Here is a 25,280-nt window from a genome sequence, read left to right on the forward strand (position 1 = left end):
TATTTGAAGTGCAGACTATAATTTCATTAAGTACATGGCAGCTTGCTTATCAAGGGTTCTTATTGCTATTCCTAACTTTATTCTGTCACTCAAGTCCGTAGGGTGGTTCTTTATGTTGAGTATCACCATCAATAGTGAAAGCATATTTAAAATCTTGTGTGTAATAGTCACAAGAAGATTTGAACATCAGTTGTGGTTGTTTTTTTTTTCCTGTATTGTAGTTGCCTGTAATGCTGTCACTTTTTTCAGAGTGAACAGTGAGTCGGCCTTTAATACTGCCTGTCAGAGTTACAGCACAGAGTACATGATTACTGCCCTTGCCCACCTCCAAAACAACAAGGTGTCCGGTGTGAACCCAGCAGTCACCCCATGTTCTGATCCTGTAATTCTTTCCTTATGGAGGGCACAGCACAGGCACTGGTTGGCGATTTAAAGAAGACCAGGCTGTTTTCATGTGATGTGTCGGAAATGTGTTTCCACTTCCTGATTTCTTTTAAGATACCATAATGATAAAATAGTTCTTATGTATGTGATCTTAAAGCACAACCCAAAGGTAACAGGCCTCTGACTTGGCTGGCAGCAAAATGTGCAAGGCATTACCTCTGCAGCTCAGGAGGGGAGTACAATGTTGTTTCCTTTGTAAAATCTCTGTTCTTCCTTTCTACTTCATGTTTTCAGGGATTTAATTGCTTTACATCATATTGTTATTTCCCTCTTTCTGTTTCTAATAATTGTTTGGAATTTTGTGTGTGTGATTAATGTCAGATATTCAATGTATTTATACTTTCATATAAGGGGTTTAAAAATATATAGTATTAGTGACTGTTTAAATATACCATAATAGCATATGTAATGTGGTATGAGTATATCCAGTATAGAGAATTATTTAAAGAAATACTGGGGTACTGCTATAGAACTGTTAGAGCTCTTTCTTTCATACTGAGCATTTGCATTATGAAAGAAATAATGAAGTAATAATCTTTAGATGTCATAACATATAATATTCTGGCATCCTTAATTAAGATTATGAAAGAATATTTATGACTCCCATCAGCCTGTACCTTCACATCTGACTGTAGCTTATAGCTCCAATATATATTTTCAATTACTGATTTCATTAGTGGTTTTTAAGGATGTTTTTCACTGTACGATTCAAAAGCTGGAGATACACAGCACTGATAGAAACAAAAGGGGCAGTTCAGGACCTCTAAAGGAATCATTTCAGGCTTTTGACAAGCTCAGGTGAATATAGTTTATCAAGTTTGGATTCACTTCTTTGAATGAAAGCTGTGATCCTGTGTTCTGGGTTTGTAGAAGGACCTTCACACAGATCTGGGACCTGTTTTCAAGCTTTGGTGTTTGAAGCTAAGCATGTAAATACAATTGTCAAAAATTATTATCTGTAGATAGTGTTACAGGGGTTTATTTTCCTCTCTCTAGAAAGCTAGTTTTTGGAACCATGAGAATGTATAAAGAAAAGGAGTTAGCTTCGCTGTAAAAAATTTACAAGGCATAGTGGCAAGGTTTATAGATAAACCAAGATTTATTATATGTAATCATTATTTTTAAAATAGGCTTCCTTTTATGTTCTTCTTTTTAGTGGAAACAAATGATCTTATAAAGCCAGCTCTTCTGTGTTATAGGATAACAGTGCATTATGATGCAAAATCTGTTTTCATGCAGTGGAAAATGTGAATATTTACTGCCTGGTTTGTATTTTTTAAGAGCACGTTCTTTGGATTTTAAAATTAATTTCCTGAAATGCAGGTTCAATTGAGACTTGGAAGCAGATAGTACTAGTAAAGTGGGTTTGAGTTGTACCAGAAGGAGCTCACAGATGGATTGTAGGTCAGTGTGGTGTTTTGTGCCTGTGACTTATATTTGTCATTTTAAGAGCACTTTGAACATAAGCTATAAGACTAATAAAAGTTTTGGCAGATCAGTTTTATGCATCCATGTGCTCTTGCCCCATTGCTTAATGCCTTCAGATTTCAGTCTGCCTTAATATGTGTCCCCACACCACCATCAGTACCTACCTTTTCTCCAAACTACTGACTAATTTCTGGACAAAAGGAAATAGGTATGGTGAGTTCTTAGGAGCTTCACAAATGCTAATTGATGCCTAATACACTCACATTACTTCCCTTACTAGGGCATTAGTGTGCATCTGTTTCTTTTAGTTATCTATTAATTTTAATAAAGCATGTAAGAACCCACTCTTTAAAAAAACTTATTCCCTAGCTTTTGTCTAGTTTGCCAAACACTCTCAGCAGTAGTTAAAGCAGATTTACAGGCAACCAATAAAAGGTGTGATTATGTGATACTCACTTCCTTAGACAGCCAGATTAACAAAATAAAATTATCCAAGCCTTCCTGGAGTGGGAAGCAGTATTGTGCATACAAAGCAAGAAGCTGCTGATTAGCAGTGTCATACCTTGCTGGGAGTTTCTGCCTCCACACACTGCTGGATTCTGAACTCCAGCTGATACCAGAGCTGGTGTGGTCACAAGAGGGAAAAGGAAACTGCAGGTAGGGAGCTGGGCAAATAAGTTTGGACATTTTCTATTATCAAAAGAGAGCTTTTATATAAAATGAAAGATAATTGGCAGGTACTGAAGAATGTAAGAATAGAAAGCACCAGAATGTTAGCAGCGCAGTGCATTTTTTAAAAATGGACATTTTGGTTTTGTTATTTTTTTCCCTGAAAAGTATTGTTATATAAAGCTATTTGAGTTTATCATGTAGCTCTCTAGATTTCTGTACATCAGAATGAAACTGAAGGGTTTTTGCAACCATTGCAAAGAGGAATCACTTTCTTACTGCTTGATACTGTATTGTTTATATACGTAAAAGTGGCATTACCTACAGATTCATCAGATGAGCTGTATGTTCTACAGAATTGTTCTAGAATATTTGTATTTATGTATTTGGAGATTTGCTTTGGTTTAAGCCACTGGTACAAATCCACAGCTTGTGCAATATACTGAAATATGAAAATAAAGTAACAAGTGCTGGCATCTATATCTTCACCACATTCTAGACTCATTCTTGTTAACTTGACAGCTTTGCCTTGTCTTGAAATATCTTGACTCCTGTAAAAAGAAGAATTATTTTTCCTCTTTTTGTTGTTTGGGTTTTTTTCTCCTTTAGTGGAAGACCAAGTATTCCAAGCTGATTTTCAGGAAATCTGATACAATACCTGAAGAGCTCCATCAAACGGTACAAGAAAGCTTTCTGACCTTGCGAGAACACAACTGTTTCTTTCAAGATCTTGTAAGGATCAAAGGAAAAGACTTTCTTACTCCAGTGTCTCGTATACTAATTGGAAAACCAGGATGCACTTATAAGTATTTGAACACAAGATTATTTACAGTTCCTTGGCCTACAGAACGTTATGATATAAAATATTGCAGTCCTCAAATACATGATGCTTGCAAGGCATTAATGAGACTTAATGACTACTTGCATATTGAAACAGTCAAGGCATTACAAGGACAAAATTTGTTTGAGAACAAAGAAATTAAAGATACTTCTGTAATAGATAGGAAGCAAAATTTTGCTACTTCTCATACGGAGCAAGGGTCTGTTTCAAAAGATCAAAGCAGTCTTTGTGTACCAGAGGATGACAAAAGTCTAGAGAACAGAACATCTTATAATTTGACTTTATTGAATTATATGGATCCACTACAAATGCTGTACTTGAAACAAGAACCTTACTTTGGAATGGGGAACATGGCAGTGAGCTGGCACCATGACGAGAACCTGGTGGAAAGGTCAGCAGTGGCTGTGTATAGTTACAGCTGTGAAGGTGAGTGTTCCATGTGTTCCCTGGTGTGTGTGTGCATAGGCACACCTGCATGCTGGTCTAGACTTGTCACGTGCTTCTGAACGCATTGTGGTGCCTTTTGTATTGAACTCTTATCTTTATTTCCACCAGGAACTGTACAAAATACCCGTGTTTACTGCAGCTGGCTTAGCAATCATTCTCTAACTAGATGTAAACATTGGTATAATTAAGTCCCTGACTAAGAGCCAGGAAATCAAAACCTGTCAAATACCTTTCTTAGTTTAATGCATATGCATGTTTTCTATCCTGTAAAATGTTTCACTGTGGCTGGGATCACCATTTTTATAGTGTTACTTGTCATATACAGAGTTGCTTTGCTTTATGCTGATTTTATTACTCCTCTTTCTTTGGAAAGATAATTTTCAATTGGTTTTGGATAGAAGTGTTACTGTATTTACTTAGAAATATATACATTTTGTCTAGGCATGCTGTAGTGTTAATGTGTGTTGTATGAAGGACTTGCTGGCATTTCTCTAGCTGGGAAGAGTGGACACTGCATTAAAACAAATGTCTTGTCTGACAGGCTTTGCAGGCTCTTGCTTATTTTAAAATGAATTACATGCAGCATTTTAGGGGTGCTGATGGTAAAAGTGCAGTTGAAGCATCATTAAATATTTAATTTTTAGTTTAAAGTACCTACCCCATTTTTTTTGTTATTTAAGAGATTTAAGAACAAACATGAAGATTTTTTTGTTTGTTTTTTGTTTTTTGGTTTTTTTTTTTTCCCTAACAATGCTTGAACAAAGGCTTGGATATTTTTTAATGACTCTTAGTTTTGCAAACATAAGATTAGAATTTAGAAACTTGACTTGAATTTTCAAATGTTCTGTTATGTTTCATTATTCACAATGGATTTTTTCTTCTTCCAAAAATCCTGTGGTGTTTGCTTTAGAACAGGGGAAGAATTTGCATTGACTTCAGTAGGTTTTGGCTAAAGACTGTGATATAAAAATAATAATTTATACTCCCATATGCATTCTCTTATTGGTTTTGTAATTAGTTTGAAACTCAGTGTCACTTTGTTACTTAATATAACAACTGAAGTAATATTATTTACATTTTCCTGGATATAAAGCATCAACTAGCTTAGCAAATTGAGTTGAAGAGATTTCCTGACTCGTAAAAGTGTAATTTTCTTCATGAACTTCTTTCTGTCCTTTTTTTTCCAATGGTGTCAATCAGATGTGTTGTTTTTTTTCCATTAGTACTGTAGATAAATATTTTTTTCAGTAGGATTTTAAGTTAAAGAAACCTAAACATGAACTTGAAGTAATTATACTGTATATGAGGATTTATTGTAGTATGCTTAAAACTTTCTTACTCTAACATAAAGTTTGCTTATGGAGGGGGAAAAAAGTGAGTCTCTTTAAGTTCAGAGAGCTATAAATTAATAAAAATGAAGGCTGCTATGTTTATTCATAACTCGTCAGTTGATGTTGTTTCTTTTACTCAGTAAGTTAAATAAAAATTATGGTGTTTTAAAACCACTGCAAATTCTGTAGAAGATTTGATTGATGTGGGTAGATAGAAATATTTTATGTATTTAGGCTAAAAGTTATTTTGATATCTATGTACAATAACCTTTTTGCCAAATACAAGGTTTTTTTCATAAATACACTTACAATTGAAAGTTTGTATATTTTTTTCTGCAAAGTTTGTAAATAGACAAGAAAACAGAGAAAGCAGGATCTTTCTAGTAAATAAACTGATTTTTCTATAATAAAAAAAAATTAAGCCACTACTTGAAATTTTTCTGGTTTTGCATTGCTCAAGTCAGGTTCTTGAGCTTTAGAGGGAGTTTCAGGTGCCTGCCATGGCTATGGAGCATCGTGGAGAGATGTCCTGCAGTCCAGCTCTGTGTGTCAGCAGTTCACTCCACTGTGCTCAGGGTTGTCATTGTATATCCCTAAAGCAATGACCTTCTTGTTCATATATTGGAGGGAGTATGGTTTTGTAACTGAAGTGTCAGTAACTATCTCTTTGTGTTAAAGTTTTGTACCCAGTGCATCCAAGAGGATTTGGTTTTAGAGAAGTGGATTGTCTTTTTGGTCTTCTGAGTTTCTCTTTACAGCCTTCCAATGTTGATGGTTATAAGCTCAGCAATGTTTATATTATTCTTTCCAGTTCTATATAACGTCAATGTTTTTATGGTTTCTGCAAAGACTCAATATATCCCATTTTACCAGGTCTTCCATAACTGTGAAACATGAGGATCTTAACATTTTTTTGTAGAATGTTGTTATATCTTTATGGTGTCGTGTCTTGACTTCTCTTCTTATTTTCCATAAATATGTTTCGTTTTTATGCCAACATCTTTTATTTGCACTTACTCCAATTCATCCATTTAGTATTGAATTACCATTGAATTCTCAGTGTAGTGCAAAAAGACTGTCAAAGAATCATTAAAGAATACATAATAAGGAGACTAATTGTAGTCAGAATTTTTTTGTTGGAGCTATTTTCCCTTAGAAGATGTAGATAAACTGGATTAGTAATTTTCTGAGAGAAAACACTGATTCAGTGGGAAATGAAAACACAAATTAAGCATGTTGATTTTTGTTGGAACTGGCTTGATTCTTTTTTCTGCCAGGTTTTGCATGTTTGTTTTGTCAGCTTTCAATTCCTCAAATCCCCAGTGGACACTGAGGGTCTGTGGGAGACTTGGCATTTGGGAGCTCGGGCTTCCAGAGCTGCATGGCTGGTGCTGACCTACCCTGCTGTAATGCACAATCCCCAGGTTGTCAGAGTTTGAGCAGCAGCAGCAGCCCTTGAGTCAAGGAGTCTTACTGAGCTATGGCACCTCTGTCAGAGTGTTTAGAGATGCACAACTCAGGTTGTTTTCTTTTTACTTCCATGTACATCTTTATATCAGCATTTGTTTTGTACCTACTTACTGGATTAAATAGCATTAGAACAGATACTACTGTAATTGAAACAACTTGTTTTCTTGTTAATTTGTTCATTGTTTGATGCCATAATGAAAATTTCATGTTTGAAACTTTGATCAGTGTTAATTGGAGTAGAAGCAGTTTTCAATATGCCAGAAAAGAAATTTAGACATCAACATAAAGATATTGAAACAAACTGATATTCTAATTGGCATCAGTGTTTATTTTCTTGTTTCCAGTGTAAAACTCTTTCAAAGCAACTTCAAATGAGGCACAATTCTAACAACAAAATAAGGTAAACATTTAGCTTGATGCTTTTACTTACATTACATTAGGTTAAGAGTAGGTTGCAAAGTGATGAGAATGGGGCCTCATCAAAATTTGAGATGTTTCCTTTTAGCGTGTGTGCTGCATGAAAGTGCATGAATGGTAGTCAGGGTGCATATGCACAACTGAATAGGTTACAGAATGTGTGTTCAATTATACTACCACTAACAGTATTTGGAATTAATTTATATTTCAGAATTTATCAAGGAGCGGGAATTTTAAATTTTGACCAATTCATCATTTTTAATAACACATTAGCTTACAAATATCCTATCACCTGAGAGCATAAAGGTAAAAACATTCTTCAGGATTTTAATATAGTAAGCTAATAACCCATATTTATTTCCTGCTTCAGTTATAAAAGTGAATTGCAATCCAGTAGAAAAAGGGCATTTTCAAAAATTGGATTTTATCCATGAAAAGTTCCTAATGACTAGCTTTCCATCAGGTCGATGTAAGTTTTGTAGGAAGTTTTATTACTTAGCAGAGCACTAGTTGGTTCTAAAGATGTTCTTTGAAGTAAAGACTTGTTTCAAAGATTACGAACTTACAGAGATGGAAAAAAATGTAAACACTTGAAGTGTGTCCATCTTTCTTTTACCTGGATTTCCCAGAGAGGAAGAGATTAGATAAGTAGTTTTCTGTAGATTCTTTACCATATCTTGTTTGTTTTCTTGCTGTAAGGCCTACTTAACTCTTGAACTTCTACACAACTGGCTCTGCTGACAATGTAATGTTAAAAGGTTTAACAAACTTACTGTTAGTTGCAGTGATGACTAATCTTCAAGGACGTCTTGTGCTTGTTTCTCTTGTAAAAGGCTGTTTTGTATGTTTTTACCCTGTGAAGTTAGAAGCAACATCCTGGCACGTAGCCTAATGATGGCTATTTCATTTAATTGGGAATAAAGATAATTGAGATGCACTACAGATGTATGTTTCTTATCATATTAAAATAATCCTGAAACTACAGAGGTTGTTCATCATTGAAGTCAATCTAACTCTGTAGTTGACAGTAGTCCTTATCTACTGCTTAATGGATAAAAGGCATAGAGTAGATGTTTTTTACAGGATTGAATAATTTCTAAGATCAATAATATAACAGAAATATTACTTGTTGAAATAACAGAAGTGATATGTGGAAAATTTTACCTTACTTTTAAAGAAATGGGTAAATGTATGAAATAGTCATCCCTCTAACTTGTGGAGTCTGACCAGCTTGATTTATGTTCTGAAAGCCACACATTTTTAGTGACCCACTAAATTTCACAATAATATATTAGAATCCCTGTTGTCTAAAAAGAAATCATCACTTGAATAAATTGTTGTGGATTGTGGGATCTCTTTTAAACATCTTCTCACTGATGAAATACAGCCTCTCCTTCAGAAATGAAGGGATGACAGAATATTGTTTTTTCTTATTTTATTGCTTTTGTTCCTGATTTATGTGGACACAGAATTCCAAACATAAATTGATAAGAGCATTGTTGGCAAAATCTTATGTTTTTTTGGTTTTGTGAATGTCAGTTGCAAGAAAAATTTAAATGTTAATAGAATTTAACCTCTTATACTATGGCTTTTCAGTAACGAGGTAGAAGAAATAACTTTGGGTAGATACTTCTTTCCCATCAGCTGCTGAGAAGCAAAGCATGCTCTGCTTCTTTCACTTCTTGCATGTAACATATATAAATTGCTATTGAAAGACATCGAAAATTTATGTATTTTTAATTGAGGAATATGTGCCCAAATTATTTTACATTCTGGAAAAAAATTAGTCAATCTCTTAAAAAATAATATAACAATGGTCAGTTGGATTTAATGTTGAAGTAAATGCTTACAGTCCTTGTTCTTAGCAATGTGTTGGCAGTGATTCTATTTTCTTAAGAAATGGTATGTAAGGTTACATTTAGGATATAATTTGGCATTACAGTTTGTCTTGAATAGAGATCATTTAGGTTTCAGACCATCAAAAAATCTCTCACTGGAAGATTTTGGAGCCAAATAGCAAAGAAACCTTTCAAAGCTACTTTTACTTTCTGTGCTCTGGAACAATAACCAAAGTAGTTCCAGGAAAACAAGTTTCATATTGTTGTGAACCTAACCCTGACCCAAACCTGATAAGATCAGATCTTAGTGCTTGGAACATCTCTGAAATCTGAGCTGTCTCATTAAAGCATAATGCTGTGGCCAGTTTTCTGCAGCTACATTCTCTCTTTCATGGTTCTTCCATAATTACAGGTTTGATGAGGTATTGTTATGTTGTGGTAAGATCTTACTTCATTACACCATTTTATTTGCAGGCCCAAGTCTGTAAATCTCTGCTGACCAGAATTCATCTGCACATAGTTTTGTTATACTACCATTAAATACTTGTATGTTTGACCATTTCTGTATGGCTTACTACAAAATATGTTTGTGTTAAGGTGATGGGGATGTGATCCGTGATTTATTCACATGATTTATTCTCAAATACTTATGATTTAGACACATCCTACATCCAAATGTTTTCACTTAAAAGGCAACTGTAATTATATCAATAAATATACAGCATCAAATCATTCTTGAGGTGTCATAGAAAATTTAATAAAAACTTCTTTTTATGTAAAAGTTTGTCAGTGCTACTTGGGGATATGCCACAAATGTTAAGGTGTCTCTTTTTCCCTTGCTCTCAGTTTTAGGGTAGCTTGCATTTAAAAGCAAGTAGCAGCTTGCTTCCATTTGTTACCAAAATAACATTGTAGGAGCAATCAGTTTCAATTGCTGCTGATAATTATAAGGTGCCATAATTGAGAATACAGAGAAAAGGAGACTGTGAGCTGTATTTGAACTCAGTACTTAAGCAATAAAAAATTTATCAAACTGCAAAAAATAAGTCATTTTAACGAGCACATTCCAAAGGTGCTGGATTTATGAGGAGACCCCAGGAAACTTTGATTGAAATTGCTGTCTCTGATTGTAGTTCTATATTTTATTGGTGCCATATTGTGAACAGTGCTGCTGCCAAAGTGAATGGGAAGGCAGCACAACGTAGTTAACCCAGAAAGGTTACTTCTTATAATATCCATGATGTATTGCATTAAAAATGCCTTGAAAGCCATCCTATTTGCAGTCTTCAGAAAACATTTTTCTTAAATTAAGTTACGATTTATCTGAACAGGGTAGAAAATATGAAAGCCCCTTGAAGAGTTTAGTATTGATTTTTCAGAGTATTTGCTAGTTCTTGTTTTCTCATTTGTGTGCTCCTTGATGAAAGGGCCTAGAGCTGCTCCCGAGCCAGAGCTTCAGCTGGATGAGCACTGCAGCAGTGAAGGGATGGAACTTGGGGACTGTAAGAATTTTCACTTAAGAACATTTAGATTGGCTCTTTAATAGGCTTTACTTCCTGAATATAGATAATATTTCATTGATATAATAGTTCTAATGCCTGCCCCCAGCTAAACAACATGTGAGATGAATGACATGAATATTTTAAAAGTGTCAGATTGTGGTCACACTTTGTGTGTGCCTCTTGTAATAAGAGCTATACAACTTTAATATTTTTCTTCTAGAATTTACTTAAGACAAAGGTTTCAAAAGTTATTACATAAAAGCACATTTCAAGTGGACAGTGAAATGGACACAGTTGCTAAGTTCTAAGCAAGAGCTGGGCATGGTGCATAGTTAATTTCTAACTGTTCACTGCTGTTCTGTGCCAACTACTTATTAAAACTTCATCCCTCCTCTGTCAAAATGCAGTTACTTTAGCTGTAAAACTGTTACACCATGGCTTCCAAATACCTTGTTATAAATGCTGACTGTATCTTTCAATTTATACTGCAGTGAAGTAAGCTTATGAAAATAGTTCTGAGGGATTAAGCTCTAAATACTATTTCTATGCAGTGGATTATTTTTTCCCCAAGCTCAACACATTCATGTTGCATAATGATAAGAAAAGTGTTGTGACAAATGTATTGAAGCTTCATTGGCTCTTGCACATGTTATCTAGCATGTTTGACTAGTAATTTTAAGAAAAGAATTACAGAGATTGTACCAAGATTTGCTTTGTTGGTCTAGACTGTGTTTTGTAACCATTATTTCACCTTCGCCTCAGTTTATGATTTGTTGAAATTGCAAGTGGATAAACAAATGAAATTTTCCTAAAATGCTTTGGCACTTTATGACTTGAAATTCTTTCAGAAGTTATCTATTGTTATATCAGTGTTGCTGCATTTTTTTATTTTTTTCTTCCATGCTTGTAGTTTTAGTAATGAAAAAAATCAGTGATGCTTAGCTAAAACTCCTCTTACATGTGCTTAAGAACTTCAGAAAACCTTAAGTCCATTACAAGCCTTGACTTGATTAGCCTTCACTTGGTAGTTAACTTGGTAGTTTTCATCTTGATAAAGTTGGTTGCAAAAAATTTCTTGATCTCATATGGCTTTTCTCTTTTCTTTTACCTGTTGGATACTTTTGAATTTGGAGATGATGATAATAGCAAATGGATACTCTCGATTCTTTAAGCCTATTAAGATTGTAGCAATATGGCATGTCTTTAAGTCTAAACCAGATTTTTTTATTTATGATTCTTACCTGTTCCCTCACTTTTGTGGTCTCTTTCACTCTCTCAAGATTCAGCTGTACAAGAAAGCAACGAGCAGGAACTGAAGGGAAGAGACCCAGCAGTTTGGCACGTGGGCTTGAAGGTAGCATGGGACATAGAGACACCTGGCTTGGCAGTGCCACTTCACCAAGGAGACATCTACTTGATGCTTGGTAATTTTTAAGGACTAAAAAGTTGAACTGTCTGTTGAAAATAGAGAAAATTACACTTATGTTAAAATAAGTTACCATTCCTTCCTTGCAGTTAGGACTTGTCTTATTTAGAAAAACATGAAATTTGGCTGGAGTAGAGTCAATTCCTCATACTCTGCCTACTTCCAAAGTATTTTGGGGAACTTTTTTTCTTAATATTTTTTGTCACTTTACAGCTTCTAAAGAAATAGTCTTTTTTCACCTTTCCTGTCTGTTGTGCAGTCAGAATTACTAGTCCAAGTTATGCTTCAGGCCATAACTAGAATTTCCCCAGATCTTGCCAACAGTTGTGCTGTATCCATCCCATCCTTGTATTTCTAGATTCTTTTTGTATTCTTAATGCAGTTTTTCTGAGCATCTCTTGTGTTCAACAAATAAATTTCTGTTCTTCAGCTTGGCTTATCTAGTGACATCTGTATTATGTAAGATGTGAATGAATGTCTCAAAGTTTTCTGGTACCACGGTCCTTGAGGTTTCAATCATTTTGCCAATCTGCGGATATTTTATTAGTCTCCAGTTTTACACATGACACTTCTCTCCTTCTGCTACTATGTCTACATTCAAGCATGCTGTTTTCTCATAGTGGGATTACACTAAGATCATAATGAACACAGCTGTCTTACTCCAAGAATGAGTCTCAATGTCTCAAGCGCAGAGGATTAAGAAAAGAAAATTAAATTGAGTTAATTTGCTTGAACAGCTGAGCTCATGTGCTAAGGTTTATCCATTGAAAGAAACGAAGCAAGAACTGTAGCTAAGGTTTGTTGACACTAAATCTGTTGCTTTCTCTTTTGGCTTCTGTTTCCCTTGGTTATCATTTTTGTTAAAATAAATTTAGTTATAAATCACACAAAACCAAGAACAAGGCTTCTGATAGCATCATGTTGGCCTGTTTAGTGTCTTGGCTTGACAGACATCATTTTTGAAGACTGTGAGCACTTGCAGAGCTCCCTGCTTATGTGATTGTGACTTGGAAGGCATATTCTGTGGAGTGTCCCTAGAATGACTTGTCACACTCCTAGCTTTATGGGCAGAACAGTCTTTTGACCTTTACCTTTCACAGTATATATACTAAAAACAATTCCCTTATAAGCCATCATAAAAACCATGTACCATTTCTTGTTCATAGTTAATCTCATCAAGTCTTCTGCACTGCCATCAGGGAAGCATTGTGTAGAAGTACTGGACTAACTGTGCTCTGAAGAATGTTCAGACATGAAAAGATCAGGTGTTAGAGTGTGAGATCCTTTGGCATAGTGGTCTGCATGTGCCTCCCTTTTTTGTAAGCGTATTAAGTAGAAGCCTAGAAGGAAAGAGGGACAGTGAAAATTAAGTTTAAGTGGCGGCTAAACATTCCTAGAAAGGTTATTATAAGCTATTTTTGTGAAAGAGCAGTTAGGGCATCAAGTAAACTTCTTATCTAATCCTTCCTGACTGGAAACTTTGAGCATATAGAGCAATGCTGGCCAAGAGATTCAGAAAGTATTTAATAAAAGAAGGGGACTAACTTTAGTATTTTTATTGCAAAATACTGTCGATTGTAGTTGATTGAGTTACCAGATCACGAGGGGTTTTTTATTCCCAAGTGGAATTTATATAGTGACTAAAGTATTTTCAGAGATTCTATATGAAGGGTAGATCAGAAAGTTAGTTTATTTAATGATTAACATCATGAGCATGTTTAGATGGAAACAAAGGATATATTAGACATTCTTTTGAAGATGATGTGTAAATCACTTTCTTATTAGTACTTTTGAAGAGCTACAGATTTGAGCTCTGTAGGCCAGGTGTTTTTTTAATCTCCCCTGCATTTCCATTGTCTTTGTATTTATTTTCAATTACTTGGGAAAAAAAATTACTCTTCTAAATAGTCTTAGAGGGTATTCTCGAAATGGCCCTTTTATTAGGTTTCTTTGTGTAGCATAACTGCCTTTATCATTTTGACTTGGAGTGAAAGACAAAATAAGGAAACATATATAGTTCCAGTATATTTTTTTACTGTTCAGATTTTTTTGCACTTACTTTTAAGAAGGGGTATCTTGAAGTTGCCAACTAAAAGACAAAATATGAAAACTCTGTAAAAAAAGAAACTTGGCAATAATAAAAAAAGAAGATTCATTTGTCTTATGCTTTTGTACATGCTGTATTCCAGAACCTCATTTCAGTAAGCAGAAGCCTCTTACTGGCATTATGTTAAAAGCAGTGGCAGAATGCAAGACTTGTAGAAAGTAGAACATGGAAGACTCCTGCAGCTGGTGGTGGTTCAGGTACAGGCACTGACTGATCAGACTGGGAGGACTGGTTGTGACCACCACTGACTCACCCACCCTAGCACACAACTCAGCCTCTCTGTAGGTCTGTTCTTCCAGTTGCTGGAGTGGTGTAGTGTTACTGCTTTATATGAATGTTGAAAATGCTGAAACATCACATTCAATATGTTGCTTATAATTTAAAAGTCAGGTCCTATCAATTCCTGTACCTGTAATACCACTAGTATTTCCTGTGGTACATACAAATCTATATAAGAAACTGTGGTAACTGGATATTTCTTATAGTAATGTGCAATTACAGTAACTTGTAAATCAAGATCAATTGGTGTAGCAAAGTAACAAAAAAACCCCATTTTTTTTCTTTTTAGCATTTCTAGTAGACATTTAATAATGTTTCTGTTCCTCTCCTCATTGGCTTCATGAATGGTTTTTGTTATTCTGGGGAGAAATTAAGTAAAATGTCTTATAATTTAAATTTACATCTTCCTTCTCAGCAGCCCTCTTCAGATGAAATCATGAGCCATAATTTAGATGTATGTTAATACCAAACATAAGGTTATCATGTCCTTTCTTCTTTTAAGCTGTTACAATAATATAATTATATTTTATTAAGTAAAACCAACAAAAACTCAAAATTACTTTCAGTAAGACAGATTTTTAAAAATAATTTTTTAGGTTTTTCTTAATATGAAGAAAAAGTCTGGTGAATGGCTGCAAGTCTGCTGCCTAAAAATTCAAATCTAAACTTTTATATCACTCATGAAACGGAAACACTTTAGTTCAATTTAGAATAATATATTGGTCTGCAGAGGAAGTGCACACTGAACCCTGCTGTATCAAGTACACAGTCAAGGGGTGTCTAATATGAAACGTGTTGGGTGCATGCAATAAATCCAAAACGCGTGGAGGTGAGCAAAGGGCCCCATCTGCTCTGTCCTAGAGCATGCTTAACTAGACTTGTCATGGTCCTACTATTAAATTGGAATTTTTCCCCTAATCTTTGAGTTAGACATGACCAGATTTGCAAGCAGATTTACAATTTTCTCTAATTTTCCTACCATGACTTCAAAACATACTTAGCAAAAATACATTCTGGACTCTTTCAAAGGCAGACTTACTTTTCTGCAGCTGTTTCCCATAGATCAAGCTCTTAGCTTGAAGGTTAGGGTTTTAAAACAGCATGAAGATGAACTTTGAATCTTATACCACTCCCCACCCCCAGCAAATTATAGTTTGAGAAGCATCAAAAAATTATTTTCATAACCAACCAGAAGTAGGTTGCACACATTGCAGAGGTTGGCTTGTGGTTAAAGATAAGTATTTAATGGAAACACTTCCACATGTATAAAGTGACTCATTAAAGTATTTCTAGATATTTAATCTGCTTCTATTTTCACAAACTAACTTGAACCCTCTTTGCTCTCTAGCATCTTGAATGTGTTGGAGCTTTTCACCCCTCCTTTTTTTTGAGTACACATTTAATCCAAATGGTATATTCCCTACTATTAAGACTTAGAACTCCAGGAATGTATTTGTCATTACCAAACTTTGATCATGAAGTTTGACAACTCTGACATATTTCTTTTAAATTCGTTATTTTTCTAGTTTTTAGACTTTTAATTCATTTTTATTTGTGCATGGTTTTCTTGTTTGTTAATGGCAGTTAAGAAAATTAATAGCAAAAGTCTATTCCATTTCACTTTTGTTTGTAGATATTTGTGGTGGTTAGAATATCAAAGATTTTGCCAGTGCTTTAAACACCACTGTACCTTTTATGTGCCTCTTGAAATAGATAAAAGACAACTGTCTAAAAAGGTCATGAGGAACTCTTAGAGAAGATAGAAAAGACTATATAAATCCCTGTTGGTAATTCTGGGAGCCATTTTTTATTGTGGTTTCTGTTTTCCTGGGAAAATACTTTACCTCCAAGTAATAAGTTTAAGGCCTTCAGCCTCCACTTCTTTAAGGATTGGCTAAGAATTTCTTATCTTTATACCTTTTATTTGTTATGTTGCAGTAGTTGGCAGTGACATGGGTGTCATACTGTTCCTCTTGAAGTGCTTTGGCTCCTCAGCTCACTGATAGTTCAGTAGTAGAATGAGAATTAAGTGTCTGTGTGTTATTTCAGTGTTTGTGCACAGACAAATCCATTAGTCTGTTCTTTTGACAAAGGCTGTGTAAGCACAATGCTTTCAGTGCTGCTGATGGATCCCAGGTAATTCATCTGTCAGAAGAAACCCAGAGGGGACAGAGCAGGAGCAGGACTGAGAGCAGGATCAGAGAGAAAAGGGAGGAGCTGGCAGTAGTTTGAGGGAGAGGAGAGGACTGAGCTGAGGTTCTGTGCTGGAGGGATGTATTTTGAGAAAACAAGAGACAGAAACCCCCCAATGTCAGTACAGTGCAGGGAGAGACAGATGTACCATGTGAACTTGCCTCCACAATTGAAAACTGAATATGCAACATCCAGATTCCAAAATGTATCTGCTATCTGTAAATAACAGGAAAATCACTGAGGAGTTTTATTGATAGGTGAGTCCCATGTGGAGAAGAATGGCCTGCATTCTGTACTGAAGACTCTCTGTTTTGGTGTTGCAGACCTCATGGGTCAGTGCTTAGTCATGTAAAACTGAGGCTGACTCCTTCAGAGTTGTTTTTACTGAACCCCACAAGAGCACTGTGGTACTTCCAACATGGGTAACCAGGGAATGAAACAGCTTTGGTTTGGCTCTAAAACCAAAATAGCATTCTGGGTGTAGTGTTCTGTATCTGAATAAAAGCTTTTAATGCCAGATGGACAACAGCCAATTTAACAAAGAGAGATTTTTCTTTCCAGTTAATATATATTTAGGAGAAAAAGAAAGCAAATCTTTCCTGCAATCTTTTATGACCTAAAATGTATTTTTTAATATGCTCCAAATTCTGTTTGCTACATACAGCCACAAAGAATGGGCACAGAAAGGGGTAGTGGAAGTGTTTAGGTTTGTTTTCTGACACAATTCTTCTTGAAAGTGATTGTGGTATTTAAATATTGTGATGTCCAGAGATTATGATGTTCTGTGGCCCTTGCAAGACTGGGTTCTGTGCAATTTATCCTTATATGTGTCTATAGGAAATAGTTTTTTCATAAATTCTTTTTTTTTTGTAGCTTTTTTTTTCAGGAACTTTCTGTATTTTTAAATGCTTTTTGGGAAACAGATGATTGCAACTTCTGAGTAGTCTCTTTAGTCTCCTCAGCAGTCTAAACTTAGTAGTATCCTCAGCTTTGGAGGAATTAATTTGTTTAGTTGACTTTCCCTATGAGAGGTGAGAAAATGCCACTTCTAAACTGTATAGGAGAAAGCTAGTGTAAGTAGAAATATTTCTGACTCTGGGATAGTAAATAGTTATTGTGCTCTGCAAAACATTGGAGCTGTGTGACTGAATTCTCTAAGCATTAAAGCAAGAAAAATAGTGTATTTAATTCATATTCAACCAGATTAACTTTTATTAAGTATAATTTTTCCCTGTACTTAAGGTTCTCTAATCTGTCCCTAGATGATCTCAATATGACACACCAGCACTGTGTTCTGGCTGGTTTATCACCTCGGTTCAGCTCAACTCACAGGGTGGCAGATGTAAGTACCAAAACCATTTCACTGTTTGGTCCCGTGTAAAGCCAATATCCTGGTGCCATGTATGCAGCACTGTGATGGCTTATCAGAATTGTGGTTCATGTTATGCTTATGACTCAAATACTTTTCATTAACTGCTGTTGTTTATTTTTGATTGAGGTACACTTGGTTCTGTATTGGTGGTTGGCCTTAACTCCCAGCTAAGATTATCAGATGTGAATTGAGAATGTGCTGCACCATGCCTCATGGATTGTTGATGAAATGTAGTTGAGAAATACAAATTCAACAAATTTTCTGAGGTGGCTACATATAAGTTTTTATTGTATCTTTATAGTCTTCAAGAGGAACATTGGAATACATACTTGGACAGTGTGAACTGGCACTCCAGAATTTACAGACTGATTCTGATTCAATGGCTTTGTCTTTGAAATCACTGGAAGCTGCAGTGGTGAAGCAAGCAGAAGAAATACACAATGAGGTGAGGTGATCTACACTGAAAATACTTCAGCCAGGTCTGAGCAGTGCAGTCTTCTCATGGAGTTAATGGCAATTAAGTGTGTGCAACTGCTTACAAGGCATTGCTTTGTATGAGTTTGCAATGTGGCTTTTATGACATTTTTACTTGGGTACAGTAATTAGGATTATTGTGGAAGTGTTCATTTTTCCTTCTTAAGATCCCTCTGCTGGTAAAGTGAGAGAAGTTTCACAAAATGCTACACCAGAACTGACAGTGTGGTGCTCAAACAGACTAGTCTAGCGCTTCTCTAACAGAAAGGAAGAGAGAGAAGGGATTAGAGCATTAGAGGGAAAGGAGCAGGCAGGTAGACTTTTTCAGTTATTCCTCCTTGGCTTTTGTTGAACCAGGTTTTTGCATAATGCCATAGGTGGCACAATTGTGAGTGTGGGCTCTGAAGTATGTTCTGAAGAAAATACAGTGGAGATAATTGTGAGGTACATATTTAAGCAGGTCATTTAGTGCTACAAAAGATACAAGTGTATTAATGCACTTTGACAGTATTCCACTGAAGCTGGAAGTGCTTTCTTACTTGGAGCTGTGCAGTATTTTTACTAAGATAAATTAGAAGCTGTACAAAGGTCATTTGCACTCAAACTAGAATTTGTGTAAAATGTTTAATTTTCTGTCTGCTGAGGAATACAGTATTGTGTAGTGCTACTAAAACTTTGTAGAACGCATTTTTATCTGTATTGTGTTTACCATTGGTAAGATGGAGCATAGTGTTGCCAAAAGATTTGCGCCCTTGACTTTTACCAAAACAGCTCCTAGGGCAATTTAAAGAAGTCTGATGCATGCAGGGGTTTACAAAACATTAATCAGGCTCAGTCCATAAAACTACACGCATATGTGGTTTGCACAGCAAGGGCCACAGGCACAGCTGGAATAAATTTGCACGGGTCCTTTAACATCAAAGCCATGTGCTGTTTACATCAGGTGAGAGAGTAGCCCCTGGTGTTTGCAGTCACCTGAATAATTTTCCAATGTGACATACAGGGATGTTTCCTGTTACACATATGGGATATACTGTAACAGCAATCCTTGTTTAACGTGTACTTATTGTGGACTTAGTAGACACACTGGATTTATATTTAATTTGAAAAGAGACTATCCATCCACCTATTTTACTATTATTTTCTTCTTTTTTTCCTTAATTTTTTATCCCAAGGTCAAATCTTCACTTGCTCTTAGAGTGCTACTTAAATTTCATTTATTACTGCACAAGTAGACATAATTTCTAGAGGCTTATCTCTATGGTAAATGACTATTTGTTTTTTCAAACATCACTGAGCTGAAAATATAAAGACCTGTGAAGCTAGTGCGACTTCTCTTGCATATAAAAGCTTCCTACCTTCTTGCATGATAAATCTTTGTCTTTCAGGCACTAATACAGGTTTTAGGTTCAAACTTTATCAAACAGATGGAAGAACATGAGGCTGTTTTGTTTCTTAAAAGAATCAAACTGCTTACTGATGAAAATGAGCCTTTCATTTCACACTCTTAGTTTGTTAAGAGTTTTTAATGTAAAATCAAAATAACACTAAAATCCAAATCTTGATAGGATTAATGGAGAACTGCCACCCAGTTTCCCAGTTTTGCCTGTGTACTTCTGATACACAGCTTTCTGTGCTATTCATAAAGCTCCCTGCAATTTTTTAAATCTTCTTCTAAACCAGAGATCATAAGCTTGAAATGAGATAGTGTCTAGAGGTGATGATATTGTTGTGTTTTATTTTTAAATATTGTCATAACTGAAGTTCTTCAGTTTTAACTCTTATAACTAGGTGCAGCCATTCTTCTTGGTTCTTTATCTTCCTAAAATGCTACGGGTTCATTCTTTTTACCCCCTTGCTCCTACCTCCAAAGCAATCATCAGAGAACATTAACCAGAACAGAACCATCACAGTACCAAGCTGAAATCTACTACCTTAGCAGAGTCACAGTCTGTGCTGAAATTAACTGCTCTGCCAAATGAAGCCTGGATGAATTATCTGTGTCTGCTCGAGGGAAAAAGCCTAAGAGCAGGTCTGAAAGAATGAGGAATGGTTCTGTGCCTTCACTTTTGTACTCCTGGGCAGGAAAATTGACTTGCTGTGCTGATAAAGTGTGTTTGAACTGAGGATCTGAAGCATAGGTGGAGACTTCATTTTTTTCCAGTTTTTTGGTAGGCAGAGAAACCTCTAAAAGAGTATCTGGGGAGTGTCCTTACTTGATGTTAGATTTCCCAGAGTTCATTTTTCAGGGCCCTGTCTTGGATGTCTTGACAGAAGTATTCCTATTGAAAAAGTAAGATGCTAACCTGACGAGGATTTTAGCATCTCTGGTGGGCAGCCAGCTGGAAGTTTAATACTTCTTTAAACCTAGCTTTGTTGTCATGGTCTCCCTCACTAAAACAGCCTTCAAAGGAATATCTGAGTAATTGCAAGGTATGTGCAGTGTGTTAGATGTGTGAGTCACTTTGCTCCCAGTGTGTACTTTGTAGTTGTAAGTGAAGATAACCTTAATTAAGGGTGTTCATGTGCAGTTTGTCTGTGTAGCTCATGGCCTTGCAGTCTGCACAGATATTTTAGTGGCAGGAGTGTAGAAGGGTGAACAGATGCAGATACCTGGCAGCTGTGGAGTACAATAGCCTGACAGCTCACACAGTCACAGTCAGATTGTTGTTTGGTCAGGAATAATTTATCCCAAAAGAAATTATCTTGCACAATTCTCTGAATGGGAGACTCTTGCTCCTCCTGCTACTTTCCTCCTGTTTGACTTTCCTAAACATATACGGCTGCTGAGTACATCCCAAACATAGCTATAGGCACCTGGGGAAAACCACAAACTAAATACTGCTGGACAGATCATGTAAATGCTCATACATAGAAAAATAAATCTGCAGAAAAGATCTTCACCAGCCTGTTCTTCACATTTCAAAGAAAATTTTTCTTGCTCTGACTAATGTAAAATCTGCTAATAGTTCATGTTGGTGTGAGGTACTTTCAAGGCTTCTGTATTTGCCAGCACCAAACTAATATTCAGATTTCCTCAGTGTAATAAAATACCAGAGGAAATCTTCTTAGTGTCATGGGATTGTGTTGAAAATATGGCAGGTTTCAAACTAAATACTTAAGTTTGAAAGGGAGGGGTTTGTTCACATCAGGGTGTTTGCTCAGCTGTGATAATCAGATCCTGATTACCATGATTGAAACTAGAGACTGAATTGGTTGCCCTGTTGCTTGTGAGGTACAGTCACAGCAAATCTGTTTTTATGGCAGAAGAAGATAAATTGAGCTTGGAGAATGCAGGAGGAGGTAGAAACCTGGGCTAGCTGATTTGAAGGGATGTGGTGTCTGACACTGAGGGCACGGGGGAGAAGGGGAGAGGTGCAGGCAGCAAAAGGAAAGTTAGTTTGTTTTAGCACCTTGCAGTGACCATGGCTGGTGGCTACTAGTATGGCAGAAGAAAATATAGATCACCTACATGTATGGCATTGAATAATCAGTACTTTAAAATAATTGAGTGAGGAGCATTGCCTCACAAAATGTCAAATGCTACTGTTGGTCTTTTACTACCCAGTACTGACAATAACCTAAAATTGGCCTTTAATCATTGCTTAAAGGACAACTTGAAAATATGTTGAGATTAGACATGAGGCCTGATTCTGAGCTTACTTGCACAGATGGAAATCATAAGTGAAGATCAATTAAAAGATGATAATTATTCCTGAGACACTTAGCCTATATATTTTTATAGTAAGTATGTTTAAGCTGTGTCCTCTTTAGTCATTTAAAATATTTTCTAATAATAACTAAAGTTATTTCTTATGTATAAGAGTCTCCAAATTAAAAATCCTTAGCAAGAGATGTTAACCTGAGAATTTTGTCTTAGAAGATGAATGTTCTCTAACTTCTGTTCCAGTTTGTCTAGAAATTAGCTTTTTGTGTCTCTCCAGTATTTAATGTTGAGGGTTTTTTACTGGTACAGTTTCTCCTGTGCATGGAAGGAGACAAGCCAAGAGGAGTGAGTTCCTGCTACAGAGAAAAGTTATTACAGAAGAGAAATCATGTCACTCTTGCCTCATCAAGATAATTTTGTTTCTCAGAATCAACAGTTATCTGTTCAGAGGTCACAGTTGAGAGCAGACACTTGTCAAGTAGTTTAGTGACCATCTTGGAGGGTGAAACATCTTCTCCCCAACCCAATTTATTAACCCAGGCTAGAGCTAAACAGAGATGCTGTGAGATAAATGCAGAGTTTGATAGCTGTGTGAGATGGCAGTCCACATCATTAAACAGCCTCTTGTTGCAATTAGATGCACACTGACCTCTGATGAGACCAGCTAATCCTGCAGAAAATGAACTAGCTTGTTTCTCTACTTTGTCTTAGACCTAAAAAAACGACTCTTTTGTGTCAAATTCTATGTTTTTTTTATGCGATCAAGATACGTTTAAATCTTGGCCAATATGCGAGACTGCAATTAGAGTGACATTACATAGATTATTGCAACAAATCAGTATGACCAGGTAAAAATCAGATTGACTGAAATAGATCTATGATGAGTCATATTTTAACATTGATTTTAATAAAAATGTGTTTTTTTATTGATGAATGGCCTTGTGATTAATTTCATGGAAACTGTTTGCCAGACAGCACATGGTAGAGGCCAAAAAACTCAAAAAGAAGTGAAGAGAGAAAAAAACCCAGTTATTAAAATTTATTAAAATTCTAATTGAAGAATGGTATGCTTGGCTTTCCCAAAACTGCATATACTATTTTTGTTGTTTTTTTTTTTTTCCCTACCAAGCCATAACTGAGTCCTTCATACCTTGTTAATATTACAGAGGAAGCAAAGTTTCCTTCAGCTTTTTTTTTTTTTTTTTGAAGGATGTAATCAAACTTCTGTGCTAAAAAGTCACTGTCTAGCAGTCAAGATTTTTTTAAACACATTTTAAGATCTGTAGCTGCTAACTAATCATGTTATATTTTACTAAAAAATGTGCTTTATTATTCTTTCTATACAGTGAAAATTTAAGTATTTTTAATTGTAATCTTTAATGTATGGACCAAAACTTTAGTTAATGTTAACTGGACCACTTTCAGATTTCTGTAGCTGTTCAGTTTTCTCTTGCAGGAAAGGGAGTGTTAGGTGACAGCTTTGGGCAGTTTTCTTTATTCTTTCACCTTGGTAGGTTGTCTTTGTTTGCATCTTCAGAGCTGAGCAGGGATAAACAAATCTTCTTTGTGGTACAAATAATGATTAAAGCAGCTTTGAACTCAGTGTGAAACATAACTACCACAACAAAGATAAATATGGAATTCTAAAGACCAGAACTATGGATTACTCTTAAAGAAAAGCAGCATCTTTGCTAACTTGGCTCTCTGGTGAAGGATGAGAAGCTGGGATTCCTTGTGTACCACCCTCTCATTCCAAAGCTACTGGGCTGCATTCTAGCAATGTTATTATTGCAAGCTTTTTTCCATCTTCTATATCTGTAACAATTTGAAACCCACAGTGTTGATCACAGTAAGCCAGAGTTGGCACATGTTTGGCTGGAATTTTTAATGTTTGTTATACATGTACGCCATGTGAAAAACAGGGAAAAAAAAGAGTTGAGTTTTGCACCTCTCTGGGTTTGAAGAGAGTAGCTCAGGTCACAAATGGATGTGGAATAGAAATGAACGGCTGGGTGTATTTAGAAATAAACAGTAAGGGTGTTTAGAAATTACTGACTTTGGTAACTGTCTCCTTCTCTATGGGACTGTTCAGGTAGAGCTGGATTCTTGCATTACCCCATTCCTGCCCCAGATAAGGACTGTGGATGTTTATGGTGCCATATGTTTTTATCTTACAGGTTGAATTTGAGTGGCTTAGGCAGTTTTGGTTCCAAGGCAAGAGGTATTTGAAGTGCACTGATTGGTGGCTTAAGCCTATGGCTAAATTGGAAGAATTTTGGAGAAAACTGGAGATTATGGTAAGTACTAGTTTTAAAGTCTAAAGCCTCTAGGGCCTAATTTTGAAAGCGCTCACAATTATGTTTTTAATTGTACTGTAGTAATGGGTTTTAGACTTTATTCAGAACATATGAGAAGCAGAATCAATGTCAGCCTTTCACTGTCTCCTCTTACTTTTATCCCCCAGTAGCCAGAAAAAATGTGAGAAAAATCAGATCCAAACCCCCAGGATTTTAGTTAGTTCTCGACTTTGCTTGTTTTTAAAGTTTGAAAGCCTTATAAAAGCTTCAAATGAGCCTTTTAGAGCCTCACAAGATGACAGCCATATATTACACCACACAAATAGTGTGCATTGTCAACTTTTTTGTACAACACCCTGACAGACACCTCTGCTCATGACAACAGTGCTGATGTGTCTGAGGAAAGCTGAGAACAAAATTGGTGAGCTGGAAGTACAACTGTCTGTGGTCCACCTGCACACTTAGAGCAAAGCCAGAACCTACAAGAGGGGATTATTTAAAGAATAAATGTAATAATGATTTCTGGGTACTTCAAAGTACATTGTGCATTCCTTGAAAAGGGATGCAGTGCTGAACACTGTTCTCCTGTTGCTGCTGCTGTCCATGTAGAGCCTCAGGTGAGCCTGTGCTGTCAGAGTTTCAGAGCAGTTACCTGTGTGCCTGTTGCTGGGTTTGCACTCAGAAGGGGCTGTGCTGGCAAACCCATTGTCCACCTCTCAATCTATCTGCATCAGAAGCTGCTTCTCAGTCATTTCTGCTGGCCACAGCATACATTAGCCTCAACTTGCCCGTACTGGTTGGAAGACTTTGTGCTGTAGCTGGGGATGCTGAGTACCATTTGTGTCAGGGCTGTGTTTGAGGTGCAGCAAGAACCCCGAGTCTGACAGTCACAGCTGTGACTCAGCTGCTCTCCTGCAGTGGGATCTGCCCCAGCAGTGACTGGTTCAGACTCTGAAAACATGCCTGGAAAAGTGGATATTTCAATTGTGGAATCAGTTGCCACAAGAAATCAGTGAACATTGAATTTTCCTACAAAAGGAGAGAAAATATAACTTGCTTATGTGTTTCGGTTATTTTT

At 36.1% G+C, this 25,280-nt stretch overlaps 1 protein-coding gene across 3 annotated transcripts in view; it reads left to right on the plus strand.

Moving 5' to 3' along the window:
- Positions 1-25,280, plus strand: part of FTO (FTO alpha-ketoglutarate dependent dioxygenase) — a 224,967-nt gene that overhangs the window by 41,572 nt on the left and 158,115 nt on the right. For all 3 annotated transcript variants that reach the window (XM_030282500.4, XM_032750511.3, XM_041718491.2), the window contains exons 3-7: positions 3,151-3,808; positions 11,668-11,811; positions 17,655-17,734; positions 18,066-18,209; positions 24,083-24,202. In XM_030282500.4, the coding sequence (XP_030138360.4) occupies positions 3,151-3,808; positions 11,668-11,811; positions 17,655-17,734; positions 18,066-18,209; positions 24,083-24,202 (1,146 nt within the window). The remainder of the gene's footprint in view (positions 1-3,150; positions 3,809-11,667; positions 11,812-17,654; positions 17,735-18,065; positions 18,210-24,082; positions 24,203-25,280) is intronic.

This window comes from Taeniopygia guttata, chromosome 11 (assembly GCF_048771995.1).
Source record: "Taeniopygia guttata chromosome 11, bTaeGut7.mat, whole genome shotgun sequence".
NCBI classification, from domain to species: Eukaryota; Metazoa; Chordata; class Aves; order Passeriformes; family Estrildidae; genus Taeniopygia; species Taeniopygia guttata.